Source organism: Anomaloglossus baeobatrachus, chromosome 8 (genome assembly GCF_048569485.1).
Source record: "Anomaloglossus baeobatrachus isolate aAnoBae1 chromosome 8, aAnoBae1.hap1, whole genome shotgun sequence".
In the NCBI taxonomy this organism is placed as follows: Eukaryota; Metazoa; Chordata; class Amphibia; order Anura; family Aromobatidae; genus Anomaloglossus; species Anomaloglossus baeobatrachus.
This window is the reverse complement of record NC_134360.1, coordinates 123,522,874-123,549,849: the sequence shown is the minus strand read 5'-3', so window position 1 is coordinate 123,549,849 and position 26,976 is coordinate 123,522,874. Positions and strand designations below refer to the sequence as shown.

The 26,976-nt window shown below is 44.2% G+C and overlaps 1 protein-coding gene across 1 annotated transcript in view; it reads left to right on the top strand.

The window, feature by feature from the left end:
* The window catches only part of HSD17B7 (hydroxysteroid 17-beta dehydrogenase 7), a 110,449-nt gene extending 84,597 nt beyond the window's left edge, over nucleotides 1-25,852 (top strand). Inside the window, exons 8-9 of the mRNA XM_075321979.1 lie at nucleotides 17,505-17,603; nucleotides 25,638-25,852. Of these exons, the coding sequence (XP_075178094.1) occupies nucleotides 17,505-17,603; nucleotides 25,638-25,721 (183 nt within the window). The 3' untranslated portion in view covers nucleotides 25,722-25,852. The remainder of the gene's footprint in view (nucleotides 1-17,504; nucleotides 17,604-25,637) is intronic.
* Nucleotides 25,853-26,976: the final 1,124 nt, after the last annotated feature.

Below are 26,976 nucleotides of genomic sequence, written 5' to 3'. Positions count from 1 at the left end.
TCCGCAAAAAGCAAGGGTGCCAAGGCACAGGCTTTCTATGCTGCTTGTACCGCATGTGAGGCTGTTCTACCGGCAGGTTCCACTGACCCCCATTGGGTGCAATGCTCCCCTGTAGCACTTGCTCAGACAGGGTCTCTGCTAGAGGTGGCCCAAGGAGAACCACCTGTGAACACTGTCCAGGTGACCGGGACGGAGTTTGCAGTTTTTGCTGATAGATTGTCTCTGACTATGACTAAAATCCTAGAGACTTTGCAGTCCAGACCGGTAACTCAGACCATGGGCACTGTTGATTCAATGCTCCCTGGCCCCCCTCATTTGGAACAAATCCGTGCTCCGGGGGGGTCCCATGCATCCCAGGGTGAAGGCTCTGACACGGACGACAGTCCCAGACAGCCTAAGCGAGCTCGCTGGGAGCGGCCCTCGACTTCATCACTCTGGTCAGGGTCCCAGCAGGAGGACTCTCTGTATGATGAGGCAGAGGTAGCTGATCAGGATTCTGATCCTGAGACCGCTCTCAATCTGGATACCCCTGATGGTGACGCCATAGTGAATGATCTTATAGCGTCCATCAATGGAATGTTGGATATTTCTCCCTCAGCTCCTCCAGTGGAGGAGTCAGCTTCACAGCAGGAGAAATTCCATTTCAGGTATCCCAAGCGTAAATTGAGTACTTTTCTGGACCACTCTGACTTCAGAGAAGCAGTTCACAAACACCACGCTTATCCAGATAAGCGTTTCTCCAAACGTCTTAAGGATACACGTTATCCCTTTCCCCCTGACGTGGTCAAGTGCTGGACCCAGTGTCCAAAGGTGGATCCTCCAATCTCCAGGCTTGCGACTAGATCCATAGTTGCAGTGGACGATGGGGCTTCACTTAAAGATGCCACTGACAGACAGATGGCGCTCTGGTTGAAATCCATCTATGAAGCTATCGGCGCGTCGTTTGCTCCAGCATTCGCAGCTGTATGGGCACTCCAAGCTATTTCAGCTGGTCTTGCGCAGATTGACACTGTCACACGTACATCTGTTCCGCAAGTAGCGTCCTTAACCTCTCAAATGTCTGCATTTGCGTCTTACGCTATTAATGCTGTCCTGGACTCTACGAGCCGTACGGCAGTGGCGTCCGCCAACTCCGTGGTTTTACGCAGAGCCTTGTGGTTAAGGGAAGGGAAGGCAGATTCTGCTTCCAAATAAGTGCTTAACCAGTTTGCCATTTTCTGGTGACAGACTGTTTGGTGAGAGATTGGATGAAATCATTAAACAGTCCAAGGGTAAGGATTCTTCCTTACCCCAGCCCAAACCTAACAAACCCCAACAGAGGAGGGGACAGTCGAGGTTTCGGTCCTTTCGAGGCTCGGGCAGGTCCCAATTCTCCTCGTCCAAAAGGACTCAAAAGGATCGGAGGAGCTCAGATTCTTGGCGGGCTCAGTCACGCCCAAAGAAGGCAGCCGGAGGAACCGCTACCAAGGCGGCTTCCTCATGACTTTCGGCCTCCTCTCTCCGCATCCTCGGTCGGTGGCAGGCTCTCCCGCTTTGGCGACATTTGGCTGCCACAGGTCAAAGACCGTTGGGTGAGAGACATTCTGTCTCACGGGTACAGGATAGAGTTCAGTTCTCGTCCTCCGACTCGATTCTTCAGAACTTCTCCACCTCCCGACCGAGCCGGTGCCCTTCTGCAGGCGGGTGCTCTCTAAAGGCAGAAGGAGTGGTGATCCCTGTTCCTCTTCAGGAGCAAGGTCACGGTTTTTACTCCAATTTGTTGTGGTGCCAAAAAAGGACGGGTCTTTCCGTCCTGTTCTGGACCTAAAACTGCTCAACAAGCATGTGAACACCAGGCGGTTCCGGATGGAATCCCTCCGCTCCGTCATCGCCTCAATGTCTCAAGGAGATTTCCTAGCATCAATAGACATCATGGATGCTTATCTCCACGTGCCGATTGCTCCAGAGCAACAGCGTTTTTCTACGCTTCGTTATAGGAGACGAACACCTTCAGTTCGTAGCCCTGCCTTTCGGTCTGGCGACAGCCCCACGGGTCTTCACCAAGGTCATGGCAGCAGTAGTAGCAGTCCTGCACTCTCAGGGTCACTCTGTGATCCCTTACTTGGACGATCTACTTGTCAAGGCACCCTCTCAAGAGGCATGCCAACACAGCCTGAACGTTGCACTGGAGACTCTCCAGAGTTTCGGGTGGATCATCAACTTGTCAAAGTCAAATCTGACCCCGACCCAATCGCTCACATATCTTGGCATGGAGTTTCATACTATCTCAGCGATAGTGATGCTTCCGCTGAACAAACAGCGTTCACTACAGACAGGGGTGCAATCTCTCCTTCAGGGCCAGTCGCACCCCTTGAGACGCCTCATGCACTTCCTAGGGAAGATGGTAGCAGCAATGGAGGCAGTCCCTTTCGCGCAGTTTCATCTGCGTCCACTACAATGGGACATTCTCCGCCAATGGGACGGGAAGTCGACGTCCCTACACAGGAACGTCTCCCTTTCTCAGGCGGCCAAGGATTCTCTTCAGTAGTGGCTTCTTCCCACCTCATTGTCAAAAGGAAAGCCTTTCCTACCCCCATCCTGGGCGGTGGTCACAACGGACGCGAGTCTGTCAGGGTGGGGAGCAGTTTTTCTCCACCACAGGGCTCAAGGTACGTGGACTCAGCAGGAGTCCACCCTTCAGATCAATGTTCTGGAAATCAGGGCAGTGTATCTTGCCCTACAAGCCTTCCAGCAGTGGCTGGAAGGCAAGCAGTTCCGAATTTCCACCATATCCGCAGTTCACATCCCGGGCGTAGAAAACTGGGAAGCAGATTTTCTCAGTCGCCAGGGCATGGACGCAGGGGAATGGTCTCTTCACCCGGACGTGTTTCAGGAGATCTGTTGCCGCTGGGAGATGCCGGACGTCGACCTAATGGCGTCCCGGCACAACAACAAGGTCCCAACATTCATGGCACAGTCTCAAGATCACAGAGCTCTGGCGGCAGACGCCTTAGTTCAGGATTGGTCGCAGTTTCAACTCCCTTATGTGTTTCCTCCTCTGGCACTGTTGCCCAGAGTGTTACGCAAGATCAGGTCCGACTGCCGCCGCGCCATCCTCGTCGCTCCAGACGGGCCAACGAGGTCGTGGTACCCGGATCTGTGGCATCTCGCGGTAGGCCAACCGTGGGCTCTACCAGACCGACCAGACTTGCTGTCTCAAGGGCCGTTTTTCCATCTGAATTCTGCGGCCCTCAACCTGACGGTGTGGCCATTGAGTCCTGGATCCTAGCATCTGCAGGGTTATCTCAAGAGGTCATTACCACTATGAGACAGGCCAGAAAACCCACATCTGCCAAGATCTACCACAGAACGTGGAAGATATTCTTATCTTGGTGCTCTGCTCAGGGAGTTTCTCCCTGGCCATTTGCCTTGCCTACTTTCTTTCCTTCCTGCAATCCGGTTTGGAAAAAGGTTTGTCGCTCGGCTCCCTTAAGGGACAAATCTCAGCGCTCTCTGTATTTTCTCAGAAGCGCCTAGCAACACTTCCTCAGGTACGCACGTTCCTGCAGGGGGTTTGCCGATTAGTCCCTCCTTACAAACGACTGTTAGAACCCTGTGATTTGAACAGAGTGCTGATGGTTCTTCAGAAACCACCATTCGAGCTTATGAGAGTTTTTTCCCTCTCACGCCTTTCGCAGAAAGTGGTTTTCCTTGTGGCAGTCACTTCACTTCGGAGAGTGTCTGTCCGGGCAGCATTGTCGTGCAAGGCCCCCTTCCCGGTGTCTCACCAGGTCAAGGGGTTCTGCGTCCGGTTCCGGAATTTATCTCTAAGGTGGTTTCCCCCCTTTCATCTCAATCAGGGTATCCCCGTACCCTCTGTTTGTCCTCATCCAGTTCACCAATGTGAAAAGGATTTGCACTTGATTAGATCTGGTGAGAACACTCAGACTCTACATCTATCGTACGGCGCCCCTGCGCCGCTCGGATGCATTCTTGTCCTTGTCGCTAGCCAGCGTAAAGGGTCGCAGGCTTCCAAATCAAGCCCGGCTCGGTGGATCAAGGAACCAATTCTCGAGCTTATCGTTCTGCGGGGCTTACGGTTCCCTCAGGGCTGAAGGCCCATTCTACCAGAGCTGTGGGTGCTTCCTGGGCTTTGAGGCACCAGGCTACGGCTCAGCATGTGTGTCAGGCGGCTACCTGGTCCAGCCTCCACACTTTCACGAAACACTATCAGGTGCATGCCTATGCTTCGGCGGATGCCAGCATAGGCAGACGAGTCCTTCAGGCGGCAGTTGCCCACTTGTAGGAAGGGGCCGTTTTACGGCTCTACTACGAGGTATTATTTACCCACCCAGGGATTGCTTTTGGATATCCCAATTGTCTGGGTCTCCCAATAGAGCGACAAAGAAGGGAATTTTGTTTACTTACCGTAAATTCCTTTTCTTCTAGCTCTAATTGGGAGACCCAGCACCCGCCCCTGTTTTTTTGTATATACATGTTGTTCATGTTGAATGGTTTCAGTTCTCCGATATTCCTTCGGATTGAATTTGCTTTAAACCAGTTTATTGGCTTTCCTCCTTCTTGCTTTTGCACTAAAACTGAGGAGCCCGTGATCCCACGGGGGGTGTATAGGCAGAAGGGGAGGGGCCTTACACTTTTAAGTGTAATACTTTGTGTGGCCTCCGGAGGCAGTAGCTATACACCCAATTGTCTGGGTCTCCCAATTAGAGCTAGAAGAAAAGGAATTTACGGTAAGTAAACAAAATTCCCTTCTTTTTATCATAGTCTTTACAGTGAAAGTTATAGTGTTAGACAAGCCCAATGCAGTTCTCAATAAGAGCTATTTTCTGAATATTATCACCAGTTATTTCAAGCCAGAATTATTCAATATAACAACTTTTTATTATTATTTATTCTTTAATTATGGCAACCTGTATTTTAATATATTGATGAAAATGTACTGGATTGCCTTCCTATGAGTAACACCTCACAATGTGCTACTTTCTTTTAGGTGGTGAAGAGGCAGTGAACTCACAGCTTCTAGCACACAGCAGGCAGTGAGCTTTGTCAATACTCCTCAGCAGCTCAATTAAAGGGGTTGTCCACCACTAGGACAATCCCTTCTGATTCTGCTTGTTTTGCCCAGGTAAAACAAAAGAGCCTATACTCAGATCCCATGCCAGCACCGTTCCAGTGGAGTCAGTACTCCCTTTCCTTAGGCTCATGTGAGGTTGTGACATCACATTAACCACGCACTCAATAACCGCTGGCTTTTCTCTCCCCGCTTTTGGACAAATGAGTTAATCAACAGGAAGTGAGCGCTGCGGCTGCCACACACTTCTCAATTGCTGCTGTGTCTGAAAGGGGGGAAACCATGAATGTATGAACATGGACCTGCATTACTGCTAAGGAAAATCTAAGAAAAATGAGATATTTAGCATATATAAATGGCCATTTGTATATATAACAGCAAAAAGGAGAGGAAGGATCCAGCACAAATTCCTTGTTGATAAAAAGTTTTTCTTATTCTTTATTGAAGTTTTAAAAGCAAAAACAAAAGGAGACCGAAGATGGGAAACATACATTAAAGCATGGGTGCTCTTAACGCGTTTCGGACTTTAAATAAAAACAAACTAAGTCCTTAATCATAAGTGACCCATACTGTGCAGAGTACTGCTCTTATAGACTGACTAACAAGCTCTAAGTTAGGGGTAGAACGAAAATGCAGTAATTAATTAACAAAAGGGTGTAATTGAGTTAAGCTAATTGAGAGGCAGTGAGTGAACCATGGGGATTGCAAGGTATATACCGTGGCGATGTTGAAATATTTCAGACATCTACAAAAAGTCCACATAACGAGCGAGATCCATAAATGCCTATATACAAACCTATACACGTAAAAAAACATATTGTTATAAAGACTATATGAAAAAAATGTATATATAAAGAAGGGAGGATATATGTATCAGTAAATATATATACATGTATATGCATTTAAACGAACCCAATCGTGTGTCAAATAACCCAAATGTATGACAATATAACATAAATAAATAAATAAATAAATCACACAGCAAAACTACAAATGTGTGAACAAATAAATGGATAAATATGATAGAGATGATGCATGTTGTAACACCCAGTTCATTGTAAATTAGGTCCATGTGTATTTCATTGTAACATTTATACATTTACAAAATTGACTAAGATCCTTGGTTATAATGAATATAACAAATATCATAAAATGGATAAATAAATATATGATAGGTGTATGCCTGCATGATCCCTATCATAAATGGAAAATTTGAAATATGTGAAAAATATATATGAAAAATATACAAAAAAATATATATATACAAAAAAAAAAAATATATAAATATATATGCATATCCTATGATATAAAATATACAATTCAATCAACCACTGAAATGTAAGCACGGGTATTCCTATAAATAAATAAATGAGGCCTATAGTGGGGAGTACAGGGTCCCTGACAGGCAACCTTAGCGATTGGTTAGATAACATTCTTCAACCATTGATGAAGCGTACAACAGGCTACATAAGAGACACTAAGAGTCTGTTACAAAACCTGGAAAAAATGAGCTGGACCAATAATTCCTTTTGGATCACTAGTGATGTGATATCATTATACCCAAGCATTCCCCATGATGAAGCCTTGCAGGCTCTATTTTTTCATCTAGAAAAATACAGTTCACTGGAGGATGGTTTTAAGGAATTTATTCTTATGGTAACCGGTTTCCTCTTAAGGCACAACTATTTTCAATTCAATGGCACCTATTACCTTCAAATTTCGGGATGCCCCATGGGGGCTAGTTTTTCATGTGCCTTAGCTAACATCTATATGGCATATTGGGAGGAGCAATACATTCACATTGACAGTAACCCTTTTTTGGATCAAATTTCCTGGTACGCCAGATATATAGACGACCAGTTATTAATATGTAATATTCATGATCAGGGTACTGTACAAGAATTTTCTAACTCATTAAGTGCTTACCTCAATAATAACAACCTAAATTTGAGGTTCACAGTGAACGTTTATATGCAACAAGCTCCTTTTTTGGATATCTCATTATCCGGTAATTCCATCACTGGTGCCATCGAATCTGTCCTGTATAGGAAACCTATCAGTGGCAACGCATCCCTCCACGCGAATAGTTGTCATATGCCCCACACATTACAGAACTTACCTGTGGGAGAACTTTTGCGTGCGAAGAGACTTTGTTCCTCTGTATCATCCTATTCCAGTGAAGCTGTCCGTATTAAAAATAGATTAGGGAGGAGGGGCTATTCAAAACACACCATAAATAGAGCATCCTCTATTGTGGATAATAAAACCCGTGCCAGTTTACTTCTTGACACTGATAAATCAGCTGGACGTATGGAGAGAATCACTTTCTCCACTCCTTATAGTGTAGATTTTTTTCGGATTAAAGAGGTTATTCTTCGCTTCCTCCCCCTTCTCCAACAGGACAGGATATTGAATTCCATTCTCTCGCAAGGTGTTAATGTAGTAGCTAAAAGAGCCTGTACTGTAGGTAACATGGTTGCACCAAGTATGTACACAACCCAGAAGTCAAATTCACATAAGAACTGGCTTAGTATTTCAGGCTCGTTCAAATGTGGTTCGAGTCGTTGTGGCCTATGTAAATTTATGCATACGACCAAAATTGTTACTGGTACCAACAATAGGGAATATAAGTTCAACACTTTTATAAATTGTTCCTCGACACACATTATATACAAAGCCACGTGTACTACCTGTAAAAAGAGTTATATTGGGTGTACCTCCAGATCCCTGAGAGTTAGAATGTCAGAACATACACGGGTTCCTCAGTCTCAGGATACAGCCTTCTCCTGTACGCTTCCATCACAGAAACGCTCTTTGTCTGGTCTCACCAAACATTTTGTAGACCATCATGCTGCTGATTTTTCTTCTCTCGTAGTTACAGGTATCGAGTACATCCCCAGGCCTCTCCGGGGAGGAGATTGGTTCCAGGCACTATTATATGCAGAAGCAGGTTGGATCCTCAGACTTAATACTAGGTACCCTGAGGGTCTCAATTATCGTTCAGACCTCCGTTATATTTTTTAATTACAGCCACGTGAGAGAACGGAATCCGTCCCGTTCCCCCCTCCCCCATACCCCCCCCCTTTCCCCTCCCCCCCCCCCCCTCCCCCATCCCACTCCTTCCCTCTGGTAGCAGTCACTTATATGTACACATTTTTCCATATTCATTATAAATCCTTATTAGACCCACACCTCCATTTTGGCGGCTAGTGTTCACATATGTATATACACATATTTATACTATAATAAGAAGGAGATTCCAAATGACCATACTGTAACAATTCCCCTGGGTTCTGCACCTACAGAGATCCCTCGGGTGGCACAAACTCATAATCATAACAATTTAGGACAAGAAATCAGAGTTTTTAAAGTGCAAGTATACATATTTTATTTCACATTGGTGACAATTTCAATAAAAACTTTTTTCTAAAAGTCAAAAACGCCAGGACTGAGCCAAAAAATTATTATTAATATATGTGTAATACAAAGTCTCCCTAGGTTCACAAGGCACATATATATAAATAGATGGTACATAACCACAACATAAGGGAGCAGACCACCAGGACAAACCTACAGGTAAATATAATTAATTTTGTGCAAAAGACATGAGCACAAATACATTAAAGGACAGTCAATAACATAATTTAGCATAAGTATGCAAAAATTATTAGTCCAAAATGCAAGAGAGTCCCGAGAAATCCACTACATATAGTGGTTTTTGCTCCACAAGATAGTGCTTGTGGCGTGCCTAGTAATAAACCCCATAGAGACCCGTAGAATAGAAGGTACAATGGACAATCCAGGCGTTTGGGAAGGCCCCCATTACGCCCTACGTACGTTTCAACCCCTGAGGAAGATTCTCTACAATTTAAAGAATTGAAACGTACGTAGGGCGTAATGGGGGCCTTCCCAAACGCCTGGATTGTCCATTGTACCTTCTATTCTACGGGTCTCTATGGGGTTTATTACTAGGCACGCCACAAGCACTATCTTGTGGAGCAAAAACCACTATATGTAGTGGATTTCTCGGGACTCTCTTGCATTTTGGACTAATAATTTTTGCATACTTATGCTAAATTATGTTATTGACTGTCCTTTAATGTATTTGTGCTCATGTCTTTTGCACAAAATTAATTATATTTACCTGTAGGTTTGTCCTGGTGGTCTGCTCCCTTATGTTGTGGTTATGTACCATCTATTTATATATATGTGCCTTGTGAACCTAGGGAGACTTTGTATTACACATATATTAATAATAATTTTTTGGCTCAGTCCTGGCGTTTTTGACTTTTAGAAAAAAGTTTTTATTGAAATTGTCACCAATGTGAAATAAAATATGTATACTTGCACTTTAAAAACTCTGATTTCTTGTCCTAAATTAACATATTTATACTATGTATGTGTAGACTTATATGTCTTTGCAGTAGGTTCAATTTATTTATTTATTTATAGGAATACCCGTGCTTACATTTCAGTGGTTGATTGAATTGTATATTTTATATCATAGGATATGCATATATATTTATATTTTTTTTTTTTTGTATATATATATTTTTTTGTATATTTTTCATATATATTTTTCACATATTTCAAATTTTCCATTTATGATAGGGATCATGCAGGCATACACCTATCATATATTTATTTATCCATTTTATGATATTTGTTATATTCATTATAACCAAGGATCTTAGTCAATTTTGTAAATGTATAAATGTTACAATGAAATACACATGGACCTAATTTACAATGAACTGGGTGTTACAACATGCATCATCTCTATCATATTTATCCATTTATTTGTTCACACATTTGTAGTTTTGCTGTGTGATTTATTTATTTATTTATTTATGTTATATTGTCATACATTTGGGTTATTTGACACACGATTGGGTTCGTTTAAATGCATATACATATATATATATTTACTGATACATATATCCTCCCTTCTTTATATATACATTTTTTTCATATAGTCTTTATAACAATATGTCTTTTTACGTGTATAGGTTTGTATATAGGCATTTATGGATCTCGCTCGTTATGTGGACTTTTTGTAGATGTCTGAAATATTTCAACATCGCCACGGTATATACCTTGCAATCCCCATGGTTCACTCACTGCCTCTCAATTAGCTTAACTCAATTACACCCTTTTGTTAATTAATTACTGCATTTTCGTTCTACCCCTAACTTAGAGCTTGTTAGTCAGTCTATAAGAGCAGTACTCTGCACAGTATGGGTCACTTATGATTAAGGACTTAGTTTGTTTTTATTTAAAGTCCGAAACGCGTTAAGAGCACCCATGCTTTAATGTATGTTTCCCATCTTCGGTCTCCTTTTGTTTTTGCTTTTAAAACTTCAATAAAGAATAAGAAAAACTTTTTATCAACAAGGAATTTGTGCTGGATCCTTCCTCTCCTTTTTGCTGTTGCTTATCCCATGCTGGCGTGGACCTACCAGCGGACCCTTGCACCCTAAGGATTTGAGCAGTTTGGCTAGCAGGTGAGCTGAATCTTTTTCTCCTTTCCATCCATTTGTATATATGCCCAGTTGCCACTTCAAGTGACAACTGGGCAGATATACAAATGGCCATTTATATATGCTAAATACCGTATTTTTCGGACTATAAGACGCACCGGACCATAAGACGCACCCTGGTTTTAGAGAAGGAAAATAGGAAAATAAAATTTTAAGCAAAAAGTGTGGTCATGACACACTGTTATGGGGTGAGGATCTGCTGCTGACATTGTTATGGGGTTAATATCCCCAAATTCTCTACTAAGGTACCCCAGCCTGGTAATGATCCTCCTGCCTTGTGTATATATTTATGTCCCTTATCCTGGTATAGCCCCATCTTGCTATATACTGCCATCCTGATATGTGCTCCCATCCTGCTATATACGCAATCATCCTGCTCATATACCCCCATCATCCTGCTCATATACCCCCATCATCCTGCTCATATACCCCCATCATCCTGCTCATATACCCCCATCATCCTGCTCATATACCCATCATCCTGCTCATATACCCCCATCATCCTGCTCATATACCCCCATCCATCCTGCTCATATACCCCCATCCATCCTGCTCATATACCCCCATCATCCTGCTCATATACCCCCATCATCCTGCTCATATACCCCCATCATCCTGCTCATATACCCCCATCATCCTGCTCATATACCCCCATCATCCTGCTCATATACCCCCATCATCCTGCTCATATACCCCCATCATCCTGCTCATATACCCCCATCATCCTGCTCATATACCCCAATCATCCTGCTCATATACCCCCATCATCCTGCTCATATACCCCCATCATCCTGCTCATATACCCCCATCATCCTGCTCATATACCCCCATCATCCTGCTCATATACCCCCATCATCCTGCTCATATACCCCCATCATCCTGCTCATATACCCCCATCATCCTGCTCATATACCCCCATCCATCCTGCTCATATACCCCCATCCATCCTGCTCATATACCCCCATCCATCCTGCTCATATACCCCCATCCATCCTGCTCATATACCCCCCATCATCCTGCTCATATACCCCCCATCATCCTGCTCATATACCCCCCATCATCCTGCTCATATACCCCCCATCATCCTGCTCATATACCCCCCATCATCCTGCTCATATACCCCCATCATCCTGCTCATATACCCCCATCATCCTGCTCATATACCCCCATCATCCTGCTCATATACCCCCATCATCCTGCTCATATACCCCCATCATCCTGCTCATATACCCCCATCATCCTGCTATGTCCTGCATCCTGCGGCACACACAAAAAATAAACGTTTACACTCACCTTTCCTCGTTCCACGCAGCGTGGCTCCTCCTCCTGTCTGTGCCGGCAGCGCTGTGTTAAGCCGGCCACGTTCCCTGCAGCACCGCGATGTCCTCCAGTCTGCCGGCGCAGCTGTGAGGACACGTGCGCACAGCGATGACGTCATCGCTGTGAGCACCGCTAGTCTCCAATCCACACAGCGCGGCCGGCAGACTGGAGGACATCGCGGTGCTGCAGGGGAACAGTGAGTACATTGATTCACTGCACCCCGCACTGATGATGATGCGCGGGGGGCAGTGAATACAGCCGCACATGATCACTCCAGGCTGTAGTTGCCAGGGGTGATCACGGCCAGCTGTTAATTATGCGCGCACGTCCCCGCCCATCACCCCGCCCACACGTCAGTGCCAGCTTCAGCGCTGAGAGATGGGCAGGATGATGGGCGTGCATATGTAATGAGCGGGCCCACGTGGTCACGGCAGGCGCTGCTGCAGCCTGCTTATGCCCCCGATGACCCGCTCCACCGCAGCACCTTCATTCCCCGCAGCCATGCAGTATACAAGTAGTGCAGTGTATTATCTATGCGATCAAATAATCACTGTTCAAGTCCTCTTGTTGAGTTCTGTATATACGAGGAAGTCAAGAGAGGTAACACAACATCCCTGCCTTCATTATGGGGAGCTTGGCTGTGTTTAAGACACTGCAGAGTAGGACTGTCATGCATCTGTATTCGAACCCTTGAGCCTGTTCTTTGTGCTCAGCTTCTTTGTCTTGCGGACCACAGTAGATACAGATATGCCTTTTTCTTCAGGTGTTTAGTTTCTGTTATCCTTGCTTTAGTTCTATTAGGGTAACAGTTGTGTTAGTTTACCTACCTGTCTGCCCTATCGCTTTTTGAGTGCGGCTTTAAATACTTTCCCCCCTGCTGGTGTTTCTGCTGGTGATATTCTCATTTTAATGTCCAGCCTTTTTGCTGTTTCTTTATGCCAATCAGTGGCAGACCAGATAGAATACCTTTCTCTGCTGTTTGTTCTTTACTCTTCACCTATCTTCTGTTTGTTGTTAATGAATAGCATATTTGTTAGCAATTTACACCCTCTCCTTGTATTTTGTTGTTTGTATTACTCGCTCTTGGATCACTTGCTATTAAAGCACACCTTCCCTTCTGTAGGTAATGTTCAGTCTTCACTGCCCTTTGTTTTTTAGGAGAAACGTGAAGCACTCGACATCCGATCAGGCAGAATGGGTCTGAGTTGCCATCATTTAGTCTATGGTCTAGGCATTTCCAATTTACGCAGGAAAAACTAGGGATTGTGGACTTGGGATCCCCAGTCTGTACAGGAAGCGGTAGGGTCAGTTGTAGTTTTTAATGTGTTACCTATTTCCCTTGTGAGTTGCTACATGACCATAACAAGAATGTGGTCCTCCAAGACATTTAAAATCTATGAGCTATCCAGAAGTAGATAACATTCCAATCGGTTCTATAATGCCATAGTTGTGAGAAAGGAACCCTTCACACTCTGACTGCCATTTACAGTCATTGTCTAATTGGCATCTCGCTTTCTGCTTCCTTGTTGTGCTATAATGGTTTGCTCCTCATATTTTATAACATCCTCTTTTTCATATGTCCTCCTATTTAGTAGGGCCCTTTTCATGGTTTCCTGGACCTTCTTACCCAAGTGTCTTTCTGCCAGATACGGCATCCTGAATACTCCACCTTTGCTCCAGAGACACTTCCCTGCAGAAGCACTCCCATCAAAGTTTTTATCCTTTCTATTTTAAAACCGTCATATTATATAGCACTGTGTACTTACAATTGCTCATTTTGCCCTTCTACCCAGGTAATTTTTCTGCTTTTCCATTAGGTCTATGATATCACGTGATGAAAAACTGACTAGCTTCATCCTTGTAAGCTCTATGTATAAACAGGAATTCTATTTTACCTGCATGAGTCATCACTCCAAGTCCCTGGCAGGGGAATGAGGGAGCAGCTGGGTCAGTAGATGAAGAGGTGAATGATTCATGCAGGGAAAAGAGGCTTCCTGTTTATCCATATAGCAGAGAAAAGATTAGAATCTATTTCGTAGAAAAGCAAACTGAGCAATTAAGTATACAGTGCCATATAATATGGTAATTGCAATATAGTAATAGAATAAAAACTTTAATGGGAGTGTGTGAAGGTGGGATATGGAGGGATGTGTATCTTGCTGTAGAGATTCCTATTTCAAGCTTGGTTTACTGTCTTATTTGTACTTCTTCTGTGTACATTGTATTGTTTGTAAGTAATCACCCCCTATAGTGTAAGGTTATAGCCTCTTGAGGCGCTTCCGTCCCTGGGTGTAGGGGGAGGTGGGCCTAGAGTCCAGCCAACTGTAAACCCTTTGCTTACCTGGGAGATTCAGGCAGTCTGTTTGAGAACTTGAAGGAAGAAGGATTGATCCTCTGAGAGAAGCTGGGACTTCAGAGAGACGTGGACATTTATGCCACTACTGGACAATTTTACCCTCTGTTTTGTGGATTATGTTATGGACCATTTGATTTGCTTGGAATAAATGCTCTTTGGATTGTACAGCCATCTCTCGCTCTGTTGATTGTGTGATATAGGAGAAGAACCCCGTGACAACTGGTGGCAGCAGTTGGATTAACACTGCAGCCTAATGGATATCTACCAACAGAGTGAGTACAGAAACTGGACTGCTTCCAGTCTAAAGGAGAGAGCCAGAGATCTGGGCCTGAGCTACCAGGTACTGAGTAAAGAAGCCTTAATTGATCTACTTGTGGGTGTGAGCCAGTCCACCTCCTCCCAGATGTCTGACGAACAAATACTGGGGACAGGGATCCCTTCCCGAAAAAGCCAGTGGGTGGTGTGGTTCGAAGAAGAGATGGCAGCTCTTGGCCCCAGTGTATCTCAGGAATATAAGGAGAAGGCTGCTCGCCGAGCACAGAGGAGACAAGAAGCAATGGAGTCCGACAGAGGGATTAATGTGAGTTGGAGTGTAAACCCAACGATCCAGGAGCCTATACGGATTACCCTGGCGGACCTCAAGCCATTTGATGAGGCTTCCAGAGATGTGGAAGGGTTATTCAAGGACTTTGAGCAGCAGTGTGTCATGATGGAGGTTCCCCACTCTGGCTGCATGTGTTTGTTAGTGGGACTCCTGAACGGAAGCCTGGCAGAGGCTTATCACACCATTGACTCACAGAAGAACCAGGATTATAACATTATAAAGCGGACTATCCTGGAATACCATGCCATCACCCCAGACTCACATAGGGCACAGTTCCGAGACCTCCCATGCACCACAGGGGAATCATTTAGAATGTATGCTTATAAGATGTCCCAGGCATGTCTGAGATGGCTGGAAGCAGAAGTCTTCACTGTGGAAGACGTCATGCAGGTATTTCTTATACAACAATTTCTTTACAAGTGTCCCTCAGAAATACGGGAGTGGGTCAGAGAGCGCACACTGTATACCTTGGATAGAGCTGCTGCCCTTGCTGATGAGGCCCTTACTATCCGACCGCAATGGAGGGGCTTCTGGTCAATAAGACACAGCCTGCTTCTGTGCCCCAGCCCTCTCCAGTTATATCTGCCCTTCCAACCAGCCACAGGCCAATGACCACGGCTCACAATCCTGGGCCCCAACAGTTCCGACCACACCCTGGGGGGAATCACAGAGAGAAGATGTTATGGGTGCAGGCAAACTGGGCACCTGCAATCCAGTTGTCCCACAAGGACTTTGAGGGACCCCCATGCACCTCCATCTTGTCCAGTGCATTTTGTGCATTCCATCCCGCCTGAGGAAGAGTTACCATCAACTCCACCGGAGTGTACCGCTGACCCTTGCACCATAGATGCCCCTGTTGGAGTGTATGGACTTTGGCCTTTGTCACCAAGTTCTTCTACTGCCTTCTCCAGAATGCACATTGGAAGGAGCACGATGCAGAGGAGATGTTATCGATGTGGGCAACCTGGGCATTTGCAAAAAACTTGCCCTGCTGGTCGATTGAGGAATGACCTTGCACCAAATCGACCTGTTCATTCTCTACAGCCGAACTACCATCAGAGGAAGCACTTACAGGAGATTGTGCTGGATGGACAAAGTCATTGGATTTTGTGACTCCGGGGCATTTCTCACAATAGATGATCCCCGGTTGGTTCGGCCAGAGGCGATACATCATGGACCAGGGATTGTTATTGAATTGGCTGGAGGACAAAAAAGGAATATCTCAAAGGCGACTGTTAATCTGGACTTTGGCTTTGGAGTCAAGCAATGTGTGGTTGGGGTGATGAGCGGCCTGCCTGCAGATATTCTCCTAGAAAATGCTGTGGAGATTTACAATGCCGATTTGTGGGTGCAGGAAACACAGTTTGAGTGAAGGAGGACACAAAGGGAAGCTTGTCCTTCCAACCCTATCGCTGTACAAGGGACTACCTACAGCTTCTCCATCCAATACAAACGTGGAAGCCAACACCAGAATGCTGATGGACTATCCCAGCAAGAAGAACCATAGACTATCCACAGCTGAGCAACATGGACTTAAGTGAGATGGACAGAGGTCTGTGTAGACCTCATGGCATACTCATTCAGAAGGAGGGAGAGGTTGTGATGGTGGGATATGGGAGGGGGTGTATCTTGCTGTACTGATTCCTATTTCAAGCTTGGTTCACTGTCTTATTTGTACTGCTTCTGTGTACATTGTATTGTTTGTAAGTAATCACCCCCTATAGTGTAAGGTTATAGCCTCTTGAGGCGCTTTCGTCCCTGGGTGCAGGGGGAGGTGGGCCTAGAGCCAGCCAACTGTAAACCCTTTGCTTACCTGGGAGATTCAGGCAGTCTGTTTGAGAACTTGAAGGAAGAAGGATTGATCCACTGAGAGAAGCTGGGACTTCTCAGAGAGACGGGGACATTTATGCCACTACTGGACAATTTTACCCTCTGTTTTCTGGATTATGTTATGGACCATTTGATTTGCTTGGAATAAATGCTCTTTGGATTGTACAGCCATCTCTCTCTCTGTTGATTGTCAGGGGGTTCTTCTCCCATATCCCATAGAGTGCTTCTTTAAAGTCTCTTAATCCTCTTCCTCCACCTGTGCTACATGTGCTATTTATGTACTTCTATCCGAACCTGGTGATGCTATGATCAAAGACTTGTATTGATCAATGTGTTATTTCCCTCAATTATGCCTTCAAAGGGTCCTAGTTTCATCTTCCTGTTTTCCTCGTGAACACACTTCATTCATTCAGATAACATGCAGGCCAGTTGACATCAACCCTAATGTTTGTCTTACTGTTAGAACATACTTGTGTTCTCAGGAGCCTTTGTCTCACGTGCATTAAGGCTATGTTCAAATTTTGCATTTCTGCTATGGAATTCCAGCATTTTACTGTGTACCAGCAAAGTGAAGGGGATTTCTGAAATCTCAGCCACATGTTGCTTATTTTTTCCTTTCAGATTTGAAAATGTATAAAAAGATCTGTCGATATTAGGTCTGATTCTAAAGGAGTTAACGTTTGTAACAGTTTCTTTTTTTTCCCCAATAATATTCAAAGAACTTCTAAATCCTGGTGATTGAATTTAATAAGTATTTTATTGTTTTTTTGTTTTTCTTTTTAGCTTTGGCTTCTTAGTCAGAAACCGGAATCTCTTGATCCATTGGCAAAATATCACAGCTGCACATCAGGATTAGGAAATAATTATGTTGTGTCACTAAAGGTAAGTATACAACAATTTTCAAAACGGGAAAATGATACTATAAAAACGTTGAAACAATATTCATTGTGTATAAAGAAGGCTGTACAATGAAACAATGGGGTTGCATAGCCTGTGTATTGTATTGTAGCTCCACTCCATTTCCAAAGACAAGATGCTCTTTATGGGGTGGGATGAGGTGGTAGAATGCAAATGGGTTTTTGTAGTTTAATACATTAAATGTATATATTTAGACAAACGTTTTCTAGAATGTAAATATTAGGCATTTACGTACTTGACTATATCCAGATACCCTGATGAGTATAAATAGAGTAGCAACGTTTAGATGGCACTTGAGAGATTGACAGAACCAAAGAATGCTTGCAACCAATGGCTCCCTCTAATGCCTGCTTTACACGCTTCAATAAATCTTTCAATCCGTCGTTGGGGTCAAGTTGTAAGTGACGCACATCCTGCATCGTTCGTGACGTATTTGCGTGTGACACCTACGTGCAATCAAGATTGAACGAAAATACGGTGATCGCATACACGTCGTTTATTCCTCATACATTGGACGTTTTGTTGTATGAACCTAGTGAATTGAAACGTGTGACATCCCTCATACGATTTTGGTGTCTGATGCTATGTGTGCGCAGGTGTGCGCTCTGCACCGCAGCTTAAAAAAGGTCCGCTTCAGAGCGCAGCTGAAAAGCTGCGTTCTGAAGCGCCTCACAATGTCTGTCATTTACTAATCTCTGTCAGTCACTATCTCTGTCCCTCACTCTCTGTCCATGTCAGTCTATCCCCCTCTCTCATATACTCACCGATCCCCGATCCCCGGCGCTGCACGGCGTTCACACTGCTCCGGCGGCTTTTACTGTTTTGAAAAAGCCGGCCGCCCATTAAACAATCTCGTATTCCCTGCTATCCCCGCCCACCGGCGCCTATGATTGGTTACAGTGAGACACGCCCCCACGCTGAGTGACAGGTGTCACACTGCACCTAATCACAGCAGCCGGTGGGCGTGTCTATACTGTGCAGTGAAATAAATAATTAAATAATTAAAAAAAAACGGCGTGCGGTCCCCCCCAATTTTAAAACCAGCCAGATAAAGCCATACGGCTGAAGGCTGGTATTCTCAGGATGGGGAGCTCCACGTTATGGGGAGCCCCCCCAGCCTAACAATATCAGCCAACAGCCGCCCAGAATTGCCGCAGACATTAGATGCGACAGTTCTGGGACTGTACCCGGCTCTTCCCGATTTGCCCTGGTGCGTTGGCAAATCGGGGTAATAAGGAGTTTTTGGCAGCCCATAGCTGCCAATAAGTCCTAGATTAATCATGTCAGGCATCTATGAGATACCTTCCATGATTAATCTGTAAATTACAGTAAATAAACACACACACCCGAAAAATCCTTTATTAGAAATAAAAAACACAAACATATACCCTGGTTAACCACTTTAAAAAGCCCGAAAAAGCCCTCCATGTCCGGCGTACTCCAGGATGGTCCAGCGTCGCTTCCAGCGCTGCTGCATGGAGGTGACCGGAGCTGCAGAATACACCGCCGCTCCGGTCACCTACACACAGCAAATGAAGACAGCCGGCGATCAGCTGAGCTGTCACTGAGGTTACCCGCTGTCACTGGATCCAGCGGTGGATGCAGCGGTGGCCGCGGGTAACCTCAGTGACAGCTCAGCTGGTCGCGCTACTCACCTCAGTTGCTGCGTGGAGGTGAGAGGAGCGGCGGTGAGTAGCGCGATCAGCTTAGCTGTCACTGAGGTTACCCGCGGCCACCGCTGCATCCACCGCTGGATCCAGTGACAGCGGGTAACCTCAGTGACAGCTCAGCTGATCGCACAGCTGTCTTCATTTGCTGTGTGGAGGTGACCGGAGCGGCTGTGTCTGCTGCTGCTCCTGTCACCTCCATGCAGCAACGCTGGAAGCGACGCTGGACCATCCTGGAGTACGCCGGACATGGAGGGCTTTTTGGGGCTGATTAAAGTGGTTAACCAGGGTATATGTTTGTGTTTTTTATTTCTAATAAAAGATTTTTCGGGTGTGTGTGTGTTTATTTACTGTAATTTACAGATTAATCATGGAGGGTATCTCATAGACGCCTGACATGATTAATCTAGGACTTATTGGCAGCTATGGGCTGCCAATAACTCCTTATTTCCCCGATTTGCCAACGCACCAGGGCAAATCGGGAAGAGCCGGGTACAGTCCCAGAACTGTCGCATCTAATGTATGCGGCAATTCTGGGCGGCTGTTGGCTGATATTGTTAGGCTGGGGGGCTCCCCATAACGTGGAGCTCCCCATCCTGAGAATACCAGCCTTCAGCCGTATGGCTTTATCTGGCTGGTTTTAAAATTGGGGGGGACCGCACGCCATTTTTTTTAATTATTATTTAATTATTTATTTCACTGCACAGTATAGACACGCCCACCGGCTGCTGTGATTAGGTGCAGTGTGACACCTGTCACTCAGCGTGGGGGCATGTCTCACTGTAACCAATCATAGGCGCCGGTGGGCGGGGATAGCAGGGAATACGAGATTGTTTAATGGGCGGCCGGCTTTTTCAAAACAGTAAAAGCCGCCGGAGCAGTGTGAATGCCGTGCAGCGCCGGAGATCGGTGAGTATATGAGAGAGGGCTGCTCAATTCAGTTACTCAGGAGTTTAGCGGTCACCGGTGAGTCCTTCACAGGTGACCGCTAATCAGGACGCGACACAGACAGAGCCGCAGCATGACAATGAAGTCGGGTGAAGTTCACCCGAGTTCATTCTGACAGTGCGGCTCTGTCTGTGTCTGCTGTCATAGGCCATTCAGCTCTGCTACATGGCTGTCTGTGTCTGCTGTTAGCGGCCATGTAGCAGAGCTGAATGGCAGATGACATGGTAAAAACACATCCCTACACATTACACACGCTTGGCAAGTCAATAAATAAAAAAACAAAAAAGGGTGCCCAATGCATACGTCACAGAACACATGATCTAAAGGATCGCACACAAAATTGATCAATTTAACATAGACTACTAACGCACGTGTGACAGCAAATGAACGACCTACGTGCAATCTCATTCAATCGCATATGCGACCTCTGCGTGTCACATCGCATACCTAATTGTAAGGTGTAAAGCTGGCTTAAGGCTTTGTAGCTGCTCAGTGGAGCAATTAGGGAGCTGGGCAGTATTTTATTAAAGGTGGGCAATCTGAAAACCTAAAGTCGTAGCATTTTGGAAACTAGGCCTATCAAGAAATTTCTCTAGATGATTGGTGAGCACCTTGAACCCACAGGTACTTCACAGAATTTTATAATGTTGAGCCATAAAAATAGTTTTTTTCCCATCATAAATGTTGCTACAGCTCCATAGTTTGCATTTTCACAAGGTAACAGGAGAAATTGCACCAGGCAATTTGTTGTGCAATTTCTCCTGAGTATATGTTATGCCATATGTGGTGGAAAACTACTGTTTGGGCACACGGCAGGGCTTGGAAGCAAAGGAGCACTATTTGATTTTTGGAGCATAAAATTGTCTATTTTGGACACCATGTTGTGGCGGGGTTTCGCATCTAAATCGATAAAATACGTGATTCAGATGAAGCCCCTGAAGAATCCATTTACTAATGAGGCAGCAGTTACTTTGGACTCTGTGTGGCTTCTGTTTGGTGATATCTAGCTTTTGAGATGTGCACAGAAGAGATGGCCAACTGGAGCTTTATGCACGCCTAAAACTACGAGCATAGTCTATAATGATTAAGACCTAGCTCACTGCTGCAAGGCTTAATGAAGCCGTGCACAAGAGTCAAAAAATCTATCAAAATTACAACAATGTATGACCCCGGCACTATTAATAAAGTAGAAAAGGAAGACTGGCACCAATGATTTGGAATATTGTCAAAACGTCTTATATTGTTGACTGAAATTTTTTTAACACTTTTTTTTTGGACACATGTTTTGTGAAATAAAACAATAAAGAAACAAATTTTGTTTCAAATCATATTGGTGCCAGTCTTCCTTTTCTACTTTATTAATAGTGCTGGGGTCATACATTAAAAATACGGGCATGACCGGATCATAGGACAGAGACAGTCCAAGGTGACTCTATCTGCCTCATTATAGTGAATTTTCTTCAGGAGTTTTATCTGAATCAAGTATTTCAGAGATTTAAATGGAAACCACAGTGTAAGCGCTCAGTGTAGAGCGCAGGATAAATGTGAGGTAAGTCTTACTGCAATCTTTGTGAGAAAGAATGAACAAATCAACGGGTCAAGAATGTCTTTTATTTATTTTTTACACTGTTTACCATGTGGTATGAGTTATTAGACGGTTTTATTCTTAGGGTCAGTACAATTGCAGAGATATCAGATTTATATCATGATTTTTTTATTTATTTATTTTTACTTTTTTTAATCCCTATAATTTGTGAGCTAACATGTTTTATTTTTTTATATTTCTTTCAAAAGGGTCATGTGAGGTCTTATTTTTTTGCGGGATGACATTTTTATTGGCACAGTTTTCGGTTACATAATCATTTTTGATTGCTTTTTATTCCGATTTTTGTGTTCCAGTAGTAACAAAAAAAAGTAATTCAGAAATTGTTTTTGGAGTTTTTTTTTTATGCTGCTTACGGTATGGTAAAAGTGATAACACATGGCGTCCCTGACTGTTAAAGCAAGGGCTCCGTTGTCAACTGACCCAAGCTCCTGCAGTGATCCTGCAGGCAAGTGCTGATATTCATCATGTCCCTACACGATCATGCAGTGATCAGTCAGTAAGATTGACTGACCGATTGTATGTGCATCGTTACGTCTGGAGGAAAGTGGAGAAGCTTTGAAGTATAAGAACACCATCCCAACTGTGAGACACAAGGGCGGCAGCATCATGTTGTGGGTTGTTTTGCTGCAGGAGGGACTGGTGCACTTCACAAAATAGATGGCATCATGAGGACAGAAGATTATGTGGCAATACTGAAGCAACAACTGAAGACATCAGCCAGGAACTTAAAGCTTGGGTGGAAATGTGTCTTCCAAATGGACAATGACCCGAAGCTACTGCCAAACTGGTTGCAAAGTGGCTTAAGGGTAACAAAGTCAATGTTTTGGAGTGGCCATCACAATCCTGATCTCAATCCTATTGAAAATGAATGGGCAAAGCTGAAAAGGCCGGTGCGAGCAAGGCGACCTACAATCATGGCTGAGCTACACCAGTTCTGTTAGGAGGAATGGGCCCAAATTCCACCAACTATGGTGAGAAGCTTATGGAAGGATATCCAAAAGGTTCGACCCAAGTCATGCAGTTTAAGGGCTAGGGCACCAAATACTAATGAAATGTATGTAAATTTTCAACTGTGCAGAAAGTAATAAACATTTCTTAAAACATTCTCTCATTATTCTGGCATTTGGCAATTATAAATAATTTTGGTTCCTAATTGACCTTAAATGGAAAAGGTTTATTCTGATTTCAGTCAGATGGTGAGAAAAACCTGCAGATGTGTCTTCATAGATAGATAGTGCATGTAAACTTCTGGTTTCAACTGTATATAGAATCTCATCAGCACCATCTGCCATCTCCTCCCTCAGTAATGGGATAGTCTTCACTGAATACAGATTTTACCTCAGAATTAAGAATTTTGATAATAACTGGTTAGTTCTGGTAGAAAAAGAAGCAAATTTGCCTGACAAAATATATTACAAAGCGGCTTATTTTCATGTGTACTATTGATGTATGAAATAAAAGTTTAAAATTACGCTTACTCTTTACCGTTCAGGTTTGCTCATCCTTATTAAAGTTCGAGATTTGTACCAAACACCTGGTATCCGGGGCTCAAATTCAAACATGAAATTTTCAAAAAAAAAGTCAGATTTGGAGTTTGGGTGCTGTTCGTATGCTGATTAAAGTTTGTTGAAAAGCTGTAGCGCAGCAAAAAAAAAAAAAAATTGGCACGGGAAAGCTGCTTGTACGCTGCTGTAAACAAAATAAATACATTTTAAAAAAAATTACGTGGGGTCTTCCGACATTTTTGATGGCCATTTAATGTAAAGCAGACAACTCCAGGCTACAGCCCTCAGTTGTCAACTTTATCTTGACTGGTTATAAAAAATAGAGGGGGCTTTTTTTTTCTTTAGTTATTTTATTTTGAAAAATGATGTGGAGTCCCCCCATTTTGATAACCAGCCAAGGTAAATCAGATAGCTGGGGGCTAATATTAGCCGGTTAAGAAAATAGCAGCCAGCAGTCATACCAGAAGTGGCATAATCATTAGATTCACCAATTATAACGCTTTGCCTGGCCCTTCCCGGTTGCCCTATTGCATTGGCAATTGAGGTAACATTTTTTGGGTTGATGTGAGCTGGGAATTGACAACTGACATCAGGCCCAGGGGTTTGTAATGGAGAGATATCTAGCAGACACCCCCATTACTACCCGGGTAATTGTAGAGCTAACAAACAAACACACACACACAAACAGGTAAAGATAGTTTACTTTAATAGACTCCCTCGATCACCAATTTATTAATTAAAAATAAATCCTCGAAGTTCCAACATAATACAGTTGTATAAGGTCCCACGATGTCCATTGAATTCTATGGAGCTTTTTTTCTCAGAACGAGGCTCCATAGGTCGCTTGTGGTCAGTGGCAGGTACAGAATGGGAGTGAGTCATTCCTGGTCAGTGTTTTTTGGACATTTACCGTATTTTTCGCTTTATAAGACGCACTTTTGATCCCCCAAATTTTGGGGGAAAGTAGGGGGTGCGTCTTATAAGCCGAATATACGGGGGGGTGTATATATATGTACACTGCAGGGTCCAGGGGGGGTGGGGGCAGCAGCTCTGGAGCGCAGGGGAACGCTGCGGGCTGCAGCCTTTGATCTCCTGCTCCCGCTCATATAATATGCTAAGCTGCTGTCCATCTCCAATGGTGCTGAAATCGCACGCAGTGATGGGTTGGGGCAGCGGTGCATATTATATGAGCCTGCGCCCCCCTGTGATGGCACATGCCCCCCCTGTGTTAGATTTGGCCCCCAGGCTGCTGCTCATTCTAAAATAAAAAAGCTTTACTTGCCCCCTCCAGCGTTTCTCCCCGTGTCCCTGCTTCCACTGTGATCAGGCAGGCAGAGATCTCAGTCTGCTGTGCCGATCACATGACCGCACTGAGAACCAGGAAGTGGAAGAAGAGAAGCACGGAGGGATACAGGAGGGAGATAAACGCTGGAGGAGGTAAGGAAAGAGTGTTTCATTTTACTATGGGCAGCAGCCTGGGGGCGATATCTAACACAGGGGGACTTGTGCGATCTATATAGGGGCCATGGGCAGCACTATGGGGGCGATATCTAACACAGGGGGACTTGTGCGATCTATATAGGGGCCATGGGCAGCACTATGGGGGCGATATCTAACACAGGGGGACTTGTGCGATCTATATAGGGGCCATGGGCAGCACTATGGGGGCGATATCTAACACGGGGACTTGTGCGATCTATATAGGGGCCATGGGCAGCACTATGGGGGCGATATCTAACACAGGGGGACTTGTGCGATCTATATAGGGGCCATGGGCAGCACCATGGGGGCGATATCTAACACAGGGGGACTTGTGCGATCTATAGGGGCCATGGGCAGCAGCATGGGGGCGTTATCTAACACAGGGCAACGTGTGTAATCCATAGGGGACCATAGGCAGCACAGGGGAATGTATGCAATCCATAGGGGGCCATAGGCAGCACAGGGGAATGTATGCAATCCATAGGGGGCCATAGGCAGCACAGGGGAACGTGTGCCATCACAAGGGGGTTATATTCAATATAAGGGGGCCATATCCAGATTAAGGGGGCTAATTTTAGGGTGGGGGGCTATGAGGGACATACCCTATATGATTTGTTAGAGGGACACTGGCATTATAAGATGGACCCCATTTAACATTAAAAAAAAATCTCTTTTCCTTCACCAAATTTGGGGGTGCGTCTTATAATCAGGTGCGTCTTATAAAGCGAAAAATACGGTATATTAGAGCAAATATATTGTAACATGTGCATCTGTTTCTTTTCCCCTTCAGATGGATCTAGATGATGCAAGCAGCCTCTCTTTTTATGAAAAGGTATTGGACTTGGAGAAATGGGTGCGAAAGAGTTGTATATGAACATTCATAAAATCAGTGAAGATACAGTAGATTATCAATTGTTATAAAGATGTCAAGTTTTTGTATGATATTTGGATCTTGGACTAAAAAATCATCACAATTATGAACTAAAATAATTATTTTTATGCTTCCGTCTTGTGTCTTTATTTGGATCACAATAATAAGTACAGTTGTAAGTGTTTTTATTTTCCATGTATGTTTTTATTTCTACACAATACTATGGATGCATATAAATTGTTGCTGGAGTGATATTTCTATAAAGACTAGTAAGCTACACCACAAAAATATGAATAACCACAGAAAAAAATATTAGTTTATTTGATATACAATTAAAATATGTATTACATATTAAAATAGGTGGAGAGCAGTACATAGATGAAAGTTCACAAAAAACATATCAGAAAGGGATACAAGTAGAAATGGGCAAAACCGCAGATATTCAGGATTGGCTCGAATTAATCCCAAATATCTGCTCGTATGCCAAATCCTATATAAGTCTATGGGGACCTGAATATTCTGCTTTAAAATGGTGGTACCGTAGAAAGAGCTAGGGGGATTAGGGCATGAGTGTTATACTAACCAAGTCTCACTCACTGCTGTAACATTACTTCCGGGACCTCAATACCTTCATACATATTCACTGCTTGCCTGCCCACCAGCAGTCCCCGCATCACGGGTTGCAGTCAGATGCTCCCCCACCCTGTGTGATAGTGTGTGTGACTGCTCAGAATCACACACGCTGTCTGCGAATCTATAGTGGTGTAAAAATAAATACAAAAAATTGCAGTTAGGGGGGATATTATATTGTGATACCCAGCACAGATAAATCATGTAGCTACAGGCTGCAGGCCCCAGCCATGTGCTTATCTTAACTGTGTATCAAAATAAGATAGATCCATATGTTGTGGGGGTTTTTTTTAATTTAAATGATTTCAATAAATTATTTTAAAAAACTGCATACAGTCCTCCCCAATCTTGATAGCCAGCCATGATAAAGCCAACAGATGGCGGCTGGTATTCTCAGGTTGGGGCAGCCCCTAGTTATTGGGCCCCCTAACCTAAAAATAGCAGCCTGCAGCCGCCTATAATTGTTGCATCAATTAGATGTGACTCCCGAAACTTTACCCTGCTCATCCCAATTGCAAAAATAGCAAATAGCCCTGGGGATCCACAGTAGCAATAGTGTAAATAGCTGAATCCAAGAGGAGCAGTGAACAATAGGATAAACAAGACCTAAAATATAACGTTTAATAAA